Source organism: Mesoplodon densirostris, chromosome 20, assembly GCF_025265405.1.
Source record: "Mesoplodon densirostris isolate mMesDen1 chromosome 20, mMesDen1 primary haplotype, whole genome shotgun sequence".
NCBI classification, from domain to species: domain Eukaryota; kingdom Metazoa; phylum Chordata; class Mammalia; order Artiodactyla; family Ziphiidae; genus Mesoplodon; species Mesoplodon densirostris.
The window spans coordinates 6,535,441-6,552,838 of record NC_082680.1 but is presented as its reverse complement, the minus strand read 5'-3'; the positions used below and the strand labels follow the sequence as shown (position 1 = coordinate 6,552,838).

Below are 17,398 nucleotides of genomic sequence, written 5' to 3'. Positions count from 1 at the left end.
AGCACCACTGCATGAACATCGAAACACTAGACTCTTGCCCTTGAAAAACAGAAAAGTTCTCCGGTAGCCCAAGATTAGGTTATTTGAACTGACTTTCCTACTGAAAACAACTTAAAAAGCTGGATATAACATCATCTTAACAGTATCCAAGAGCTGACAAGATGGTAAGACCAAAATTAAAGCAAACACAGTAAAGCAGAAGTAAGCCTAGAAAAGAACGTTCGTTCTAAGAGATTCAAAAGGTGAGGGGAATCGAAATGGAAGGCCACAGACCTTCTGCTGGAAACAGTGAGAGTGAACCAGAAGTGGAGGGAGCACCAAAGGCTTCACTCCTGGTATAAAAGTAAAGCAGGCAATCCAGGCCTCACGTGGACTTGCCACCTTGGTTGCGTCGCCTGGGTGGTCCAGTTAGCCTCAAGCTCAGCACTTGGTTTGGGTGGGCCCAGACGAGAGGAGCCTCAAGGGGCCCAGCTAAAACAAATGCCACTGTTCTCCGGGGGAAGGTGCTTTCATCTTACTCTTGAGCTGATTTCTGCAAATAATTTTCCAGATACAATCAAGAGCAGACCAAGATCACCAAGCACACAAGGCAAGAAGGCACCATGAGCAGGAAGAGAAGAAGCCGACGGTGGAGAGAGGGGGCAACTGGGCGGGGAGGAGGAGGGGAGAGGGGATGAGAAAAGAAAGAAGAAAAGAACTGGTAACCGTGAGCTATGTTTCTGAGCACCAGGACAGAAAACCATGCCATGCGCTGGGGAATAAAGCTCAGGCAGTCACTGGAATCGTGTTGCTCTGTCCTCGGAGAGGGCCAGGGAAAAGCCACAGGCCAGCGATCAGCATTCTTCAAAGAGAACGTTGAGATTTCTTCCAGGGGGAGCAAGGTTTTATAAATAACATTTACACTCAATGATTCTTCATTTGTAGATATTTATACTTCTCCTGACTTTTCAAATAACTCAACAGATACAAGAAATCCAAATTTATACTGACAGAAACCAGCTGTTCTAAAACTCCATGTGACTGAAGAAGCCGAGTTAGAGGAGCTCTGAAGTGGCTGAAGCGTAAGGTTACGAGCGCAGTTCTGTTTTCTATTTATAGACTGAAGACAGCGAATGTTCTTGTCATTCCTCTTTAAGGTCAATCCTGACAGCTACCAGCAAAGGACTGAATCCCCTGCCGCAATCTTTCTGGTGGCCAAAAATAACCGCTTACCTATAGAGGGTTTTTGTTGCCTTGAAAACTCTGAATTATTTATTACACACGGGATACTATAGTTTCAAAACAATTCTTAAATGCTAATTTAATGTTTAAATTAAAAAATGAGAGTTGATAAGAAAAATAATGAAAATGAGCGTAATCTTACTGGAGTTCCTGCATTGATGTAGCTCTGCAGCTTTTTTCTCATTTCCTTTTCATTGAATTTGGCACTTCTCTTTACATAGATCCCTCCATGCTGCCACATAAAAAAAGAAAAAAAAGAAAAAAAAAGAGGGGAAAAAAGTATTTACTATTAAAATATCCAATGGCCAGTCATCAAAAGGGTTAACTTTATTCCCAAAAAGTGAAGAATAAAATTACATTTTAGGAATTAAATTATATTTAATACATTCATATGTTAGCACCTAGAGAACACTAGCTGAAAATTCTCCTATGTTTTCAATACAATTCAAATAAAACTGTGTGTGACATTTTACTGGAAAATACATGAATATTTAGTTCTGCTGGCAGTTAAAAATGCTTTCTTTATTAAAAATACATTTTTTTAAATAAAAAATTCAATCAGATGGATCTTAGCTCTCAATTTCTCCAATGACTTATTATGGAATAACTAAAAATTCTCCTTTCAACAAACACTATCTTTTGAAATTTTAGAAACTGACTCTGCTACATATTTATGTCACACTGTTGTTGACTGAATTCTGTTCTCTCCCCAAGATTCTTATGTGACTGTATTTGGAGATGGGGCTTTTAGGAAAATAAATGAGGTCATAAGAGTGGGCCCTGATCCAATAGGAATGGAGCCTTGTAAGGAGAGATTAGGACACAGACAAGTGCATGCAAAGGAGAGACACAGGGAGAAGGCAGCTGTCTACAAGCCAAAGAAAGAGACCTCAAGAGAAACCAACCCCGCTGACACCTTGATCTTGGACTTCCAGCCTCCAGAACTGTGAGCAAATAAATTTCTGTTGTTTAAGCCACACAGTGTGATACTTTATTATGAGAGCCCTAGCAGGCTAATACAGGCACCTTCATAAAAATTAAGGTAGCCTTAATTAAACCTCCTAAGTGCACTTCATTGAAACGTTGCATCAGGTCAGCTATTTTTTTGTACTCCTTTATACTAATTTGAACGCATCTGTAAAATTAACCGACTGGATGAATTTGATTTTGTCTTAATCCAGAATATGAGTAAAAGGAAATAAAGAGAAGCAAGGAGGGGATAGGATAAAGAGGAGAGGAAGGGTGGTCTTAGATTCTGGTCATGGTTCCTTCCACATATGAACTGGCTTACCTGAGTACAGAGAAGAAGCTCAAAGTGCTCAACAGAATGTATGTCACTATTTACCCAAACTGAGAGGACTGATGAGAATAAATTCATTCTTCACTAACTCTTTAGAATTAAAGCCAAAGAATGCATATATTGCAGTGTGAAACTTTCCCAAGCTTTCAATGACATGATGTCTATTCTTCACATACTATTTCCTCCCTGTCACTTAATTTGCTTATTAAAGTCTATTTTTTTTTTTTAGAGAGAACTAGGAGCATCTTTTGTTCTTTTTTTAAAATATATAAATTTATTTATTTATTTTTGGCTGTGTTGGATCTTCATTGCTGCACGCAGGCTTTCTCTAGTTGCGGTGAGCGGGGGCTACTCTTCATTGCGGTGTGCGGGCTTCTCACTGCAGTGCCTTCTCTTGTTGCGGAGCACAGGCTCTAGGCGCACAGGCTTCAGTAGTTGTGGCACGCGGGCTCAGTAGTTGTGGCACACGGGCTTAGTTGCTCCGCGGCATGTGGGATCTTCCCAGACCAGAGATCGAACCCATGTCCCCTGCACTGGCAGGCGGATTCCCAACCACTGCACCACCAGGGAAGTCCCTTAAAGTCTATTTTAATTAAAAAACATCTGAGTTCTTTCCCAGATATATGGAAGCTACAGAACTGAAGACCAGGTATCTTTCCTTAGGAACTCCCTGATTAGTGAGGAAGCAAAATATGTATACGTGTGTGATATAAAGAGAATTGATAAGTGTTATAATAAAGATAGCCAGAAACAAAAGCAGAGTGGAGGAAAGACAGTACTGAGTGGAGGTCAATCACAGCTGTCATACATATCTCTAGTTATACTCACAGGGCTTAAATGAGCAAAAGCTCGCTATTGCCCTTTTTATTTATTTATTTTTTAATTTAACCCAACAGTAAGGTTCCCAAAACACCTGCTTTTGGTTGGGATGAGGGAGTAAAGAGATCTCTGTTCTGAATTCTACAGTTAATCTGCACCTTATAATGTTCACAAGCTGGCAGTTTGGAAATATTTCGTTTTCTGAATGTCTATATATTAATATGCATTTTTCTACACATATAAAATACTTAGTATTTTATAAATACAATAATTATAAGAAATATAAAACTGGAGAGTCTGTTTCCTCGTATTTTGCTTGTAAATAACTATTTTTGAATAGCATTATTTCTGTTTCATACAAACTGTAAAAAGCAAATCCTTTTAAAATAAAATTTTACTTCGTGGCATAAAGTCCACTACTTATTAATCTATTCCCGTTCATACATGCACCCAGTAGTTTAAAATACTTTTCATCAAAATATATATGGATTTTATTTCCCTTTAAAAGACTCAGGAAAAGAGGAAAGGAGACGGGCAGTAAGTACACTAACCTCCAACACCATAGGGACACTGATCATGGGACTTGGGGCAGCACGGATGGGTGGTACCACTGTCTTGTGTCCAGCGGATGACTTTCAGATTTATATATTTTCAGAGCTCACCATAACTTTAGCTTTTCTTCTTTAATCGATTATTAAAGTCTTATTAACAAGTCTGTCTTCCATACACATTTCATTCTTAATATTTAAAAAATTACATATCAAATAATTTATTCAGAAAAGGCATAGAAAAATGCTAGTAATCCCCTTCTGAATATCAAAGAGCCTGTTATATAGTTCCATGACCTGATGGTTATTATGTAATTTTAAAGAATTTGCATAAAATAACATATATTGAATATTTATTATGTACCTGACATCATGCTAGGCACTTTACATATATAGCTATTTTTTTATATCCTACAGATAATTACTTTTTAGTTTCTTAAGGTAAGTGTCCATCAAGTTCTAGGTCTTTACATTTTTCTATTTGTTTGGTTTTTGTACATTTGCATTTTTTTTCCATTTAATTTAACAATCTGTGTAACCATATATATATATATGAACACACACCATTAAAAATGTCAGACAAGGGCCTCTCTGGTGGCGCAAGTGGTTGAGAGTCCGCCTGCCGATGCAGGGGATACGGGTTCGTGCCCCGGTCTGGGAGGATCCCATATGCCGCGGAGCGGCTGGGCCCGTGAGCCATGGCCGCTGAGCCTGCGCGTCCGGAGCCTGTGCTCCGCAACGGGGGAGGCCACAACAGTGAGAGGCCCGCATACCGCCAAAAAAAAAAAAAAAAAAAAAAAAAATGTCAGACAAAATCATGTTAATTTAGAATAAACTATTAAACCCATTAAAAATAAACCAAAAAAAACTCATACATTCATATTAAATGTATATTAAATTTTAAAATCTAAAATTTTCATAAGCTACATATATATAAAGAAAGAAGCATGGGAAAGTTACCTGAGAAAAATAACACCCATACAATGGAAGCCATTTGAGCCCATCTTTCAGCACATAGCGCACGTGTCCGAGAGCATTCTGCCTGATGGCCAAAATATCAGCAACTATCCAGTCAACTGCAAAGACAGAATCAATTAGTGCATAAGTGACCCTGGGTGAACTCCAGCATCCCCTCCAGAAAACACAAAATGCCTCTTCACAAGACTGTATGAGGATATGCTTTGAAAAATATTAGGGTTAGAATTTTTAAATTACTTTAAAACAACCCCAGACATTTGCAAAATATAAATTCTGTGGAGTTTTTTAGATTTGGTTTTTGTTTTTTTGTTTTTACAGTTCTTGAAAAGCTTCTCGTCTCAGGGATAAAATGCAAAAGTCACAAACCATCAGAGTAATCCAAAAGCAGCATGAACAAAATAAAATAGGCTTCTCTCATTCCTGACATCTAGAAAACATGAAATTATAAGCAAAAAAATGGCTAAGTGAAACTGTCATGTGCAAGTAACTATTCTGTATACACCAATATGTGCAACAAGAGGCAAGGACACTTTATCCTGACCAATGACGTTCAGGACACAATAGTAGGTTCTAATGGAATTCAAAACAAAGATCTCTCAAAGCTTACAACTATGTTGGGCACGTATGTGTTCTTTACATAATCAAAGGACATGTAGCCAGGCCGCTAATAACTCTAATTCCATAGATATGTTATGACTAAAAGTTCAAAAACAACAAAAAGAAGAAGGCACGAGTGAGGTGCCAACAAAAAACTCAAAAAACCTATAGGAAGAAATAGGTTGTTAACTGATCTTTCAAGCAGAGCAAATTCCGAACAGAAGTAGCCCTTCCTTGGGACTAGCCTTCCTACCAAAGCGAAGAACCGGAGACCAGCAAACTGTACAGAAGATGGCAAACACAAGAGATGATTTAAAGAGATCAAGAGGAAATAAAATGAAGTTAAGGCAGCATAGTTAAGGCAACACAGAAGGGTCTGGAGGACCCGAGAGATCTGGATTTGAAAATAAATGGCTGCAAACTACCTTATTTCTTCATAAGAATGAAAATGATAAAAATGAAATGTGAGGGAGACTTTTCTCCTTTCTACAGATGAATTGGAAGATGGGATACTTGAAAAAAAATTAACAAGAACCTGTGAAAGGATTCAGTCCTAGGATCACAAGTGTATTCAGGTCCGGGGAAATGAAAACAAAAGGAGCAAATTCGAGAGGAAAAAAAATTTTTTTTAATAAAAACCCTGCAGGAGATAAAAACCAAGAAAATAACGGAGTAACAATAAAATTTCAACCAAAAAGGACAGTTTTCCACAGGATTACAGGAAGATTAACTCTTAGCTGTGTGAAATTCTTTAGGCAATGCACCACACTGGACAGAATATCCTAAAGAAGTATATTAGCCAAGTTAAACGTTAAAAAATATCCTTTTGGAAAAATGTTTTATCAATTATTATAAATCTTTCTTCTTAATCTTTTTTGTCATTCATAATTAACTCTTTCTTGATGATTTAAGAGGTACAATGATTACATCTATAATTCCTATTATGGCTCCTTTAAATAGAGTGATGCAAAGATTTTCCCCTGTAGTAAATGATCCCCAGCAGTGGTGTCTATCAGTTGGCCACGCCTACTCTATGGAACTACCAATTATCACTTTTCTCTAAGGTATGTACCTCCCTATAGAAGCCCTCTCCCTATCCCCTTCCCTGTAATTCAGATCAATTAAACAGTCACTGATAAACACATTTCTTTCTAACCATGTCTTGAAAACTAAATAATCAAGCTAATGTTATAACTATACCTAATGTAAAAGTAAACAGACTCAGAATAAATTCTGAGAACTTAGCATATGGTTTCCAGGCTACAGTATATTCTGGAACATATTTGGGATACAAGGCTAAAAACAAGATTTGGTATCTTTTCCTGGAACAATCATTTTTCAAAATGTGGAAGAATCTGAAAATGCATTTTTATATTAAAACACACATGGTTATATGGTAGCCTAGGATACAACTTCCAATAACTTTTAAGAGAAAGTGTAAAATTTACAGAGTATGTCATGTTGTAACGAACTGTCCTGGCTATACCCTTAGACTTCTGAAATATTTAGTGGAAAAGTTTTAAGAACTAATTTAGTAGTCCAAAGACACAAGCTTTGTGCCATCAATTTTTGCTACTCAATTATCTTTTTTACTTTTTAGAATTCTCAACTAGGTTTCAGATAGGAGACACTAGACTACAGCTGAGTTACTGACGGCCGAGATGCTAATGTACTACCTTTATAATAACTATTCACATTTTGTGTTCTGGCATGAGATCAAGAAACGCAGCTGTGTGAGAATTCTTCCATGGTGATCCGGCCCAAGCCGTTGCTCCCATTAACTGGGAAGAGAGGAGGGGAGGGCAGTGAGGAGAGGCAGCGAGAAGGTGCCAGCTTTCTCACCTGTGTTATCAGGTAACAACAGCACCCAACTCATAAGGGCACAGCGCGGGCTGAAGGAGATCCTGCACGTGAGCACTCGCCTAGCACGGATCCGGCGTGCCCTCGGGATTAGCTATCATCATCACCACCCCTACTGTTCGCTGCCCGTGTGAGCCGAGCTCTCTGTGAGATTACGAGCTGGCCTATGGAAACTGCCTAAAAGCCCCGACTGGTAGACATGACTCACACCTGACCAATAAGGCTCAGAGAGGCTAAGTCATTTGCCCACAGTCACACAGCCAATTGCAGAATAGCTTATGAATCAGGGTCTGACTCCACAGCCCAGGCCTCACCATACATGTTGTTAGTCAAGACAAATGTCACCTAGACCAAGAAAAGGGAACCTTCATGAGATTAAAAAGGTACCGAGTGTCCAAAGCAGAGAGCTAAAGAAGGCCGAGAGGAAGGACTAGTGGTCACTGCAGCCTTGCTGACTCTGGAGGGAAATAAGTTCACAGAGACTAAGAAAGCAGACACAGCAAGGGCACATCCAGTGAAAACAGGGGACCAGAGGGACGAATTAAAATGCCAATTCTCCGGCACGCCAGGCCAAGAAAAGACTCTTGTATTCTGGCAGGCCTTGTAGAGGGTGAGCAAGGAAGCCTAAGCTGAACAGCAGTCCCTGACATGTTCTTTCTGCTACTGACATTTTCAGATTACTTGGTTGTGGTTTTTAATACCTCAAAAGGGTTTTAAAAGGGGTACCTAGACATAACAGGCCAACGAGCCATGTCCCTGGATAAGCTTTAGGGGCCTCTGGAAACTCAAACTCTAGGCAAAGTTTTATGTGCCCATTTTTCTGGGAAAAGGCTACGTATCTTCTGTCACATTCTAACTGAAGCCTATAATTCTAAAGTAATTTAAAGTCACTATCTAGTTATGTTCCTAAATTATGGATTTTTTAAAGCATTCAAAAAGCAACCTTCTCAACTCTGAACGACGGACCGGTATGGGCCCGGTACTAAAAGTCCAGGCCCTCAGAGGTCAGGTGAGAGGACGGGAATGCAGACTGGTTCTCTGTGATGAGACACGTGACGTTTTCACGTCAGCCGCGGGCTGCCTAAGGAGCTCACACTCCCCACTTTACCCTTCTAGGTCCAAACACAGAAGAATTGTGAAAAATCTGTGTCCTCCCAAATGTTTTCCCAGAAGTCCTCACTCTGAAGTATTGGATATAAAGGCCAACACACAGTAAGCAGAATGTTCAGGGAGTACTTATTCCACAGGTTTGTGCTAGTACCAAAGCTCTGTTAGCAGAACACTATTTCCATTGAAACCTGGAAAAAGGGAAGTTGGCATGGAACCTGAACAAGGAATTTGTGTGTGTGTGTGTGTGTGGTACGCGGGCCTCTCACTGCTGCGGCCTCTCCCATCGCGGAGCACAGGCTCCAGACACGCAGGCTCAGCGGCCATGGCTCAGGGGCCCAGCCGCTCCACGGCACGTGGAATCTTCCCGGACCGGGGCACGAACCCGTGTCCCCTGCATCGGCAGGCGGACTCCCAACCACTGCGCCACCAGGGAAGCCCCTGAACGAGGAATTTTAAGAAAGAATTCTTTAAACAGAAAGAAAACTCTAAATGAAATTAACCAGGGGCTCAGTATAAAGGAAATTGGGCTATCATGAGCCACTCCCTGCCCTAGACCCACAAATCCTTTTTATTTGGATATTGGAACCCTGGTAGACATATGCCATCAGCAGCAGAACAGGAATAGCAAGACTGTGTTAGCAGTAAAAAGCCCGATATGACTGGAGAAACAGTCAAAATAAAGGAGGAAGTCAGGCTGCTTTATAGGCCAGAGTTAGAAGTAGACCCTGACCACAGGGCTGGTTGCTTTGCTAAAGTCAAATGTAATTAAATCAAATAGTCTTAGCAGTCATGGTAATAAAGCCAGGGAAATACAGATACATCAAATTCCTATTCACCCTTCAGAGCATCAGCTCTTGACCTAGAAAACTGAGTGTAACCAGTAACAAGATAAGTTGAGAAAGATGCACCTCAACTTCTTTACCTTTCTTTACCTTCCAGAAGGTATACGTAGTAATAAAAGTAACCATGAAGAAACACAGCTGACAGGAGGAAGATAAAGGACAGCCACAGGCATTAGTCATTTCCCAATCAGGTGTTTCATTCATCAGCTTGTTTTTAGCTTTGAACTTCTGGGTACTACACTTTTTAAAGTAATAAAAATAGAATTTAGGAAGTGTGCATCAAAAGCAGTTACAGCTTTGAAAAAATATGAAGTGGGATGTTTCTTGGACTGAATTATCTGGAGAACTAAAAAGTACCTTAACCACTGTTAATTTCTTACTTTGGTTACTGTATAAGATGCCATCATTGGGACAAAGTTGGTGAAGGGGTCAATGGACTCTACATACTATTTTTGTAAATCCTTGTGAATCTACAATTATTTCAATACAAAAAGTTTTTTTTTAAGTACCTTGAGCTAATTTAACGTATATACTGCACTATACTGGAGACCAGAGTCTTCTGTGATTCCTGATAGAAGAGCAAGCTATAATTAAACCCAAACACTTGAAGAAGCAAAAGGAACTGCAGACATTAGTAATTAATACTGTGTTTAAGGAAATGAGCACTCACAAATCAGTACAACCTTTCTGCAGCTTAACAATAAAAATATAAAATGTTTATACAGTATGATCCACAAATTCCACTTCCAAAAACAAAACTTAAAAAGGAAGAATACATAGACTATTTACAGAGATATTCAAAGAGAAAAAAAGGAAAGAAAATAGCTTATATACACCCAGCAGAGGGAAAAGGAAAATTCATAGCTTTCACATTCCTGATTTTCCAAAAAACTAAAATCACAAAAATACGAGGTCACATATAATATCTGCATCGAAAATTCATGTTTTACCAACAACAACAAATCCATTTAAAAATATCAGAACATTACTTTGAATTACTTCCCTACTGTGCGTAGAGAAACCTGTTTCATGCAAATGAAATACAAACCTGTGCTTTGATGATTTGCTAAATATATTATATTTTCTTTGTTTTTTGGCAAATCTCCATATAGCAATATCTAAAAGATAAAATAAAGAGAAACATTACTTTGATATTTTAAAACATGTACTACTGTAACATACAAAATATGACAATGTCAAAAAATTGACAAATACGCAATGTCATGAATAGTCCCATCCATGACTAATAACTATTAGACTTCTCTTAGGAGCCTCAGAGACCATAAACAGCACGTGTCTATAAAGCAGTTGAGCGCAGGGCAGGTTAATGGTCATAAAGTAAAGCAATGATCAGTATCCTCCTGAGTTTTTACTGACTGCTCACAACATCTGAAACACGGTTCATAAGGTACAGCATCCGTCCAAGAGCCTACAGTGTAGTGGAAGAGACAGGCGCGCATACAATAACTGTGATGAGACATATGCAAATATTATGAAAATACAGTCTCGATTAAAGAACTGTCAACTGCAGGCAGTAGTAGCATTCATTAGGTGCGGTTTCAGCAGAGAAGGTGAAGGAAGGAATGTTTATGAAGAGAGGAACAAAGGAACATAAGTGGCAGCGTCTGAGGCCAGTAATGGTGCACCTGGCAGGGTGCCGGCACACCCAGGCTGCACCTAGAGACGGTGAGCTGGTGCAGGCAGGCCGGAGGAGATCTGAACCAGAACGTACAGTCTTCTGAATACCAAGCTAAAGATGAAAACTTGATTCTGTAAGTAATGGGGAAACTTGGTCCCATGATTGGGACTCTTTACATCTCTATACAGAGCACAGGGAGTGCAGGATCAGTGACTTGTAGGAAGGGCAAACTGCACGACAGGGTGGGGTACACAGCAGCCTTCAACTCCAGCTGTCGTGCTTCCTTTCTTTAGCTGGGTGGTGGGTACACAGGTGTTCCTTATATGAGTCTTTCTGTAGTTCTCTATGTCTCAAATGTTTCATAATAAATTATTTAAAGAAATTGGAAGTATATTTTTAAAGACTTCAAAGGAAATGACTCCTAACACTGGTTATTTTTTATTCAGGGCGTTTTTGTTTCTGTATCTTGTCATCACAGATTATTCAAGATTATGAATTAGCCACAGATCTATCTTTTTACATAGCCACAGAGATTATCTTTTGATCACACCACTACTCATTTATATCTAACAACAGAACAAAGAAAAAGACATTAAGCCAACCTCTCTGTAGATAAACGGAGCTAGATGACAAAGCTCTGGAGACTAGGGACTCAGACTGAGATTTCCTATATCTTCCTCAGAAAACTATACAGTGCTATGCAGGTAATATGAGTTTAAATTTCTCCTCAATAATTTTTTATTAAGAAAGCTTATCAGTGTCAAAACAAAAGAATGAAATCAATAACTTGATGTATGCAGGGTTAAAAAGTGGAGTCCTGGTCTGTGAGCAATCCCTCTTCCTAACAACGAGCCAGAATTGCTTTGAGACCACTGGGTGGGACGCACTGGGTTTCAAGTACTGCAGCTACACGACAGGGTATTTCTGGCTTGACTTCCGTGGATGAGACATTCACAGTGAAAGGCTGTGGTTTAACTGATTCAATCTGAATACCACTCTTTGGAGACCTGCCTGCCCCCAGGCTGAAGACAGAACTTGAACCACTAGGAGACTCTCCTTCCCTTTTCTTGCTCTGAGCTTCATTTAGAGACCACAGCCTTTGAAGGTAGATGGCATACAAGCTATTAAAAGGCATTTTTTTTAGTTTCATTGTGGTAATCATTTCATAATGCATACATCACATTGAACACCTTAAATATGTATAATTTTATATTTTTGAAAAATAAACTAAAAATTTAAACAATGGGTGAGCTCCCAGGCCGATCCCCTGTCCTCCAAAGCCCCCTCCAGGCTGCGTAGGTCCTTGGGGGCATAGGAGGGAGGCGGGGCAGATCAGGAGAGGCAGGCGGAAGGGGCCCTCCCAGACTGGAGGAGCAGGAGAGGAGAGGAGAGCGTTTGCCCTGTCCACTGGAGCCCAGGAAGCCTGCTGGGCTCCCAGGTGAGGTCCCCTGCCCTCTGAGACCAGGGATGGGGTGCACACCTGGGCCCCTTTGTTCCTTGAGCTTAAGCCCCACTGCCCACAGCCCCCAGGGGCCTTTTCCAGCCCTGTGGGTCCTGAGCACTGACCCCGCCCACCACCCAAACCTTGCCCCTGCTTAGGCCCCGCCCTCCACAGCCAAGGCCTCCCCCCGCCCCCCTTTTTTCTTTTCCCTCCTCCTCTTTTTTTTTTTTTTTTTTTTTACTATTGTGGTACTAATGTACCTTCTGGTTGTTGATTCATCTATATTTTTATTTTTATATTCTTCCTAACATATCTGTTAGTTTCCTAGTCTAATTTTACTTTTTACTTTGCTATGGTTTTATTGTTTTTTTTGTTTTTTGTTTGTTTTTGCTGCCTCAGATGCCTTGCGGGATCTTGGTTCACGAGCCCCTTGTTGGGCCGAAGCTCCTGTGGTGGGAGCTCTGAGTCTGAATCACTGGACTAACAGAGAACCTCAGACCCCAGGGAATATTCATCAGAGTGAGGTCTCACGGAGGTCCTCATCTCAGCACGAAGACCCAGCCCTACCCAACAGCCTACAAGCCCCAGTGTTGGAAACCTCAGGCCCCAAAACCAGTAAGACAGGAACACAGCCCCACTCATTAAAAAAAAAAAAGAAAAAAGAGATGGCAAAAAATATGTCACAGGTGAAGGAGCAGGGTAAAAACCTACAAGACCAAATAAATGAAGAGGAAATAGGCAGTCTACCTGAAAAAGAATTCAGAGTAATGATAGTAAAGATGATCCAGAATCTCCGAAACAGAACGGAGGCATGGATTGAGAAAATATAAGAAATGTTTAACAAAGATCTAGAAGAACTAAAGAACAAACAAACAGATATGAAGAACACAATAACTGAAATGAAAAATACACTAGAAAGAATCAATAACAGAATAACTGAAACAGAAGACAAATAAGTGAGCTGGAAGACAAAATGGTGGAAATAACTGCCGAGGAGCAGAATAAACAAAAAAGAATGAAGAGAATTGAAGACTATCTCAGAGACCTCTGGGACAACACTAAATGTGTCAACATTCGAATTATAGGGGTCCCAGAAGAAGAAGAGAAAAAGAAAGGATCTGAGAAAATATTTGAAGACATTATAGTTGAAAACGTCCCTAATGTGGGAAAGGAAATAGTCACCCAAGTCCAGGAAGCACAGAAAGTCCCATACAGGATAAACCCTAGGAAAAACACACCAAGACACATATTAATCAAAATAACAAAAATTAAATTCAAAGAAAAAATATTAAAAGCAGCAAGGGAAAGACAAAAAATAACATACAAAGGAATCTCCATAAGGTTATCAGCTGATTTTTCAATGCAAACTCTGCAGGCCAGAAGGGACTGGCAGGATATACTTAAAGTGATGAAAGAGAAAAACCTACAACCAAGATTACTCTACGGAGCAGGGATCTCATTCAGATTCGATGAAGGAGTCAAAAGCTTTTCAGACAAGCAAAAGCTAAGAGAATTCAGCACCACCAAACCAGCTTTACGAGAAATGCTAAAGAAACTTCTCTAAGCAGGAAACACAAGAGAAGAAAAAGACCCACAAAAACAAACCCAAAACAACTAAGAAAATGGTAGTAGGAACACACATATCAATAATAACCTTGAATGTAAATGGACTAAATGCCCCAACCAAAAGACACAGACTGGCTGAATGATTACAAAAACAAGACCCATCTATATGCTGTGTACAAGAGACCCACTTCAGACCTAGGGACACACAGAGACTGAAAGTGAGGAGATGGAAAAAGACATTCCATGCAAATGGAAATCAAAAGAAAACTGGAATAGCAATAGTCATATCCGATAAAACAGACTTTAAAATAAAGACTGTTACAAGAGATAAGGAGGGACACTATATAATGATCAAAGGATCAACCCAAGAAGAAGATATAACAATTATAAATGTTTATGCACCCAACATAGGAGCACCTCAATACATAAGGCGAGTGCTAACAACCATGAAAGAAGAAATCGACAGTAACACAATCATAGTAGGGGACTTTAACACCCCACTTTCACCAATGGACAGATCGTCCAAAATGAAAATAAATAAGGAAACACAAGCTTTAAATGATACATTAAACAAGATGGACTTAGTTGATATTTATAGGACATTTCATCCAAAAACAACAGAATACACATTTTTCTCAAGTGCTCATGGAACATTCTCCAGGATAGATCATATCTTGGGTCAAAAATCAAGCCTTGGTAAATTTAAGAAAATTGAAATTGTATCAAGTATCTTTTCCGACCACAATGCTATGAGACTAGACATCAATTACAGGAAAAGATCTGTAAAAAATACAAACACATGGAGGCTAAACAATACACTACTCAATAACGAAGTGATCACTGAAGAAATCAGAGAGGAAATTAAAAAATACCTAGAAACAAATGACAATGGAGACACGACAACCCAAAACCTATGGGATGCAGCAAAAGCAGTTCTAAGGGGGAAGTTTATAGCAATACAATCCCACCTTAAGAAACAGGAAACATTTCGAGTAAACAACCTGACCCTGCACCTAAAGCAATTAGAGAAAGAAGAACAAAAAACCCCCAAAGCTAGCAGAAGGAAAGAAATCATAAAGATCAGATCAGAAATAAATGAAAAAGAAATGAAGGAAACGATAGCAAAGATCAACCAAACTAAAAGCTGGTTCTTTGAGAAGATAAACAAAATTGACAAACCATTAGCCAGACTCATCAAGAAAAGAAGGGAGAAGACTCAAATCAATAGAATTAGAAATGAAAAAGGAGAAGTAACAACTGACACTGCAGAAATACAAAAGATCATGAGAGATTACTACAAGCAACTCTATGCCAATAAAATGGACAACCTGGAAGAAATGGACAAATTCTTAGAAATGCACAACCTGCCAAGACTGACTCAGGAAGAAATAGAAAATATGAATAGACCAATCACAAGCACTGAAATTGAAACTGTGATTAAAAATCTTCCATCAAACAAAAGCCCAGGACCAGATGGCTTCACAGGCGAATTCTATCAAACATTTAGAGAAGAGCTAACACCCATCCTTCTCAAACTCTTCCAAACAATTTTAGAGGAAGGAACACTCCCAAATTCATTCTACGAGGCCACCATCACCTTGATACCAAAACCAGGCAAGGATGTCACAAAGAAAGAAAACTACAGGCCAATATCACTGATGAACATAGATGCAAAAATCCTCAACAAAATACTAGCAAACAGAATCCAACAGCACATTAAAAGGATCATACACCATGATCAAGTGGGGTTTATTCCAGGAATGCAAGGATTCTTCAATATACGCAAATCAATCAATGTGATACACCATATTAACAAGTTGAAGGAGAAAAACCATATGATCATCTCAATAGATGCAGAGAAAGCTTTCGACAAAATTCAACACCCATTTATGATAAAAACCCTGCAGAAAGTAGGCATAGAGGGAACTTTCCTCAACATAATAAAGGCCATATATGACAAACCCACAGCCAACATTGTCCTCAATGGTGAAAAACTGAAACCATTTCCACTAAGATCAGGAACAAGACAAGGTTGCCCACTCTCACCACTCTTATTCAACCTAGTTTTGGAAGTTTTAGCCACAGCAATCAGAGAAGAAAAGGAAATAAAAGGAATCCAAATCGGAAAAGAAGAAGTAAAGCTGTCATTGTTTGCAGATGACATGATACTATACATAGAGAATCCTAAAGATGCTACCAAAAAACTACTAGAGCTAATCAATGAATTTGGTAAAGTAGCAGGTTACAAAATTAATGTACAGAAATCTCTGGCATTCCTGTACACTAATGATGAAAAATCTGAAAATGAAATCAAGAAAACACTCCCATTTACCATTGCAACAAAAAGAATAAAATATCTAGGAATAAACCTACCTAAGGAGACAAAAGACCTGTATGCAGAAAATTATAAGACACTGATGAAAGAAATTAAAGATGATACAAACAGATGGAGAGATATACCATGCTCCTGGATTGGAAGAATCAATATTGTGAAAATGACTCTACTACCCAAAGCAATCTACAGATTCAATGCAATCCCTATCAAACTACCACTGGCATTTTTCACAGAACTAGAACAAAAAATTTCAAAATTTGTTTGGAAAAACAAAAGACCCCGAATAGCCAAAGCAATCTTGAGAACGAAAAAAGGAGCTGGAGGAATCAGGCTCCCTGACTTCAGACTATACTACAAAGCTACAGTAATTAAGACAGTGTGGTACTGGCATAAAAACAGAAAGATAGATCAGTGGATCAGGATAGAAAGCCCAGAGATAAACCCACGCACATATGGCCAACTTATCTTTGATAAAGGAGGCAGGAATGTACAGTGGAGAAAGGACAGCCTCTTCAATAAGTGGTGCTGGGAAAACTGGACAGGGACATGTAAAAGTATGAGATTAGATCATTCCCTAACACCATACACAAAAATAAGCTCAAAATGGATTAAAGACTTAAATGTAAGGCCAGAAACTATCAAACTCTTAGAGGAAAACATAGGTAGAACACTCTATGACATAAATCACAGCAAGATCCTTTTGGACCCACCTCCTAGAGAAATGGAAATAAAAACAAAGATAAACACATGGGACCTAATGAAACTTCAAAGCTTTTGCACAGCAAAGGAAACCATAAACAAGACCAAAAGACAACCCTCAGAATGGGAGAAAATATTTGCAAATGAAGCAACTGACAAAGGATTAATCTCCAAAATTTATAAACAGCTCATGCAGCTCAATAGCAAAAAAACAAACAACCCAATCCAAAAATGGGCAGAAGACTTAAATAGGCATTTCTCCAAAGAAGATATACAGACTGCCAACAAACACATGAAAGAATGCTCAACATCATTAATCATTAGAGAAATGCAAATCAAAACTACAATGAGATATCATCTCACACCAGTCAGAATGGCCATCATCAAGAAATCTAGAAACAATAAATGCTGGAGAGGGTGTGGAGAAAAGGGAACACTCTTGC

At 39.2% G+C, this 17,398-nt stretch overlaps 1 protein-coding gene across 2 annotated transcripts in view; it reads right to left on the bottom strand.

The window, feature by feature from the left end:
- The window catches only part of AGPAT5 (1-acylglycerol-3-phosphate O-acyltransferase 5), a 65,445-nt gene that overhangs the window by 33,197 nt on the left and 14,850 nt on the right, over window positions 1-17,398 (bottom strand). Inside the window, exons 2-4 of one of the 2 annotated variants that reach the window (XM_060086135.1) lie at window positions 10,324-10,393; window positions 4,849-4,964; window positions 1,364-1,453 (exon numbers count right to left, since the gene is read on the bottom strand). In XM_060086135.1, the coding sequence (XP_059942118.1) occupies window positions 1,364-1,453; window positions 4,849-4,964; window positions 10,324-10,393 (276 nt within the window). The remainder of the gene's footprint in view (window positions 1-1,363; window positions 1,454-4,848; window positions 4,965-10,323; window positions 10,394-17,398) is intronic. The other variant, XM_060086137.1, reaches the window with a different exon arrangement.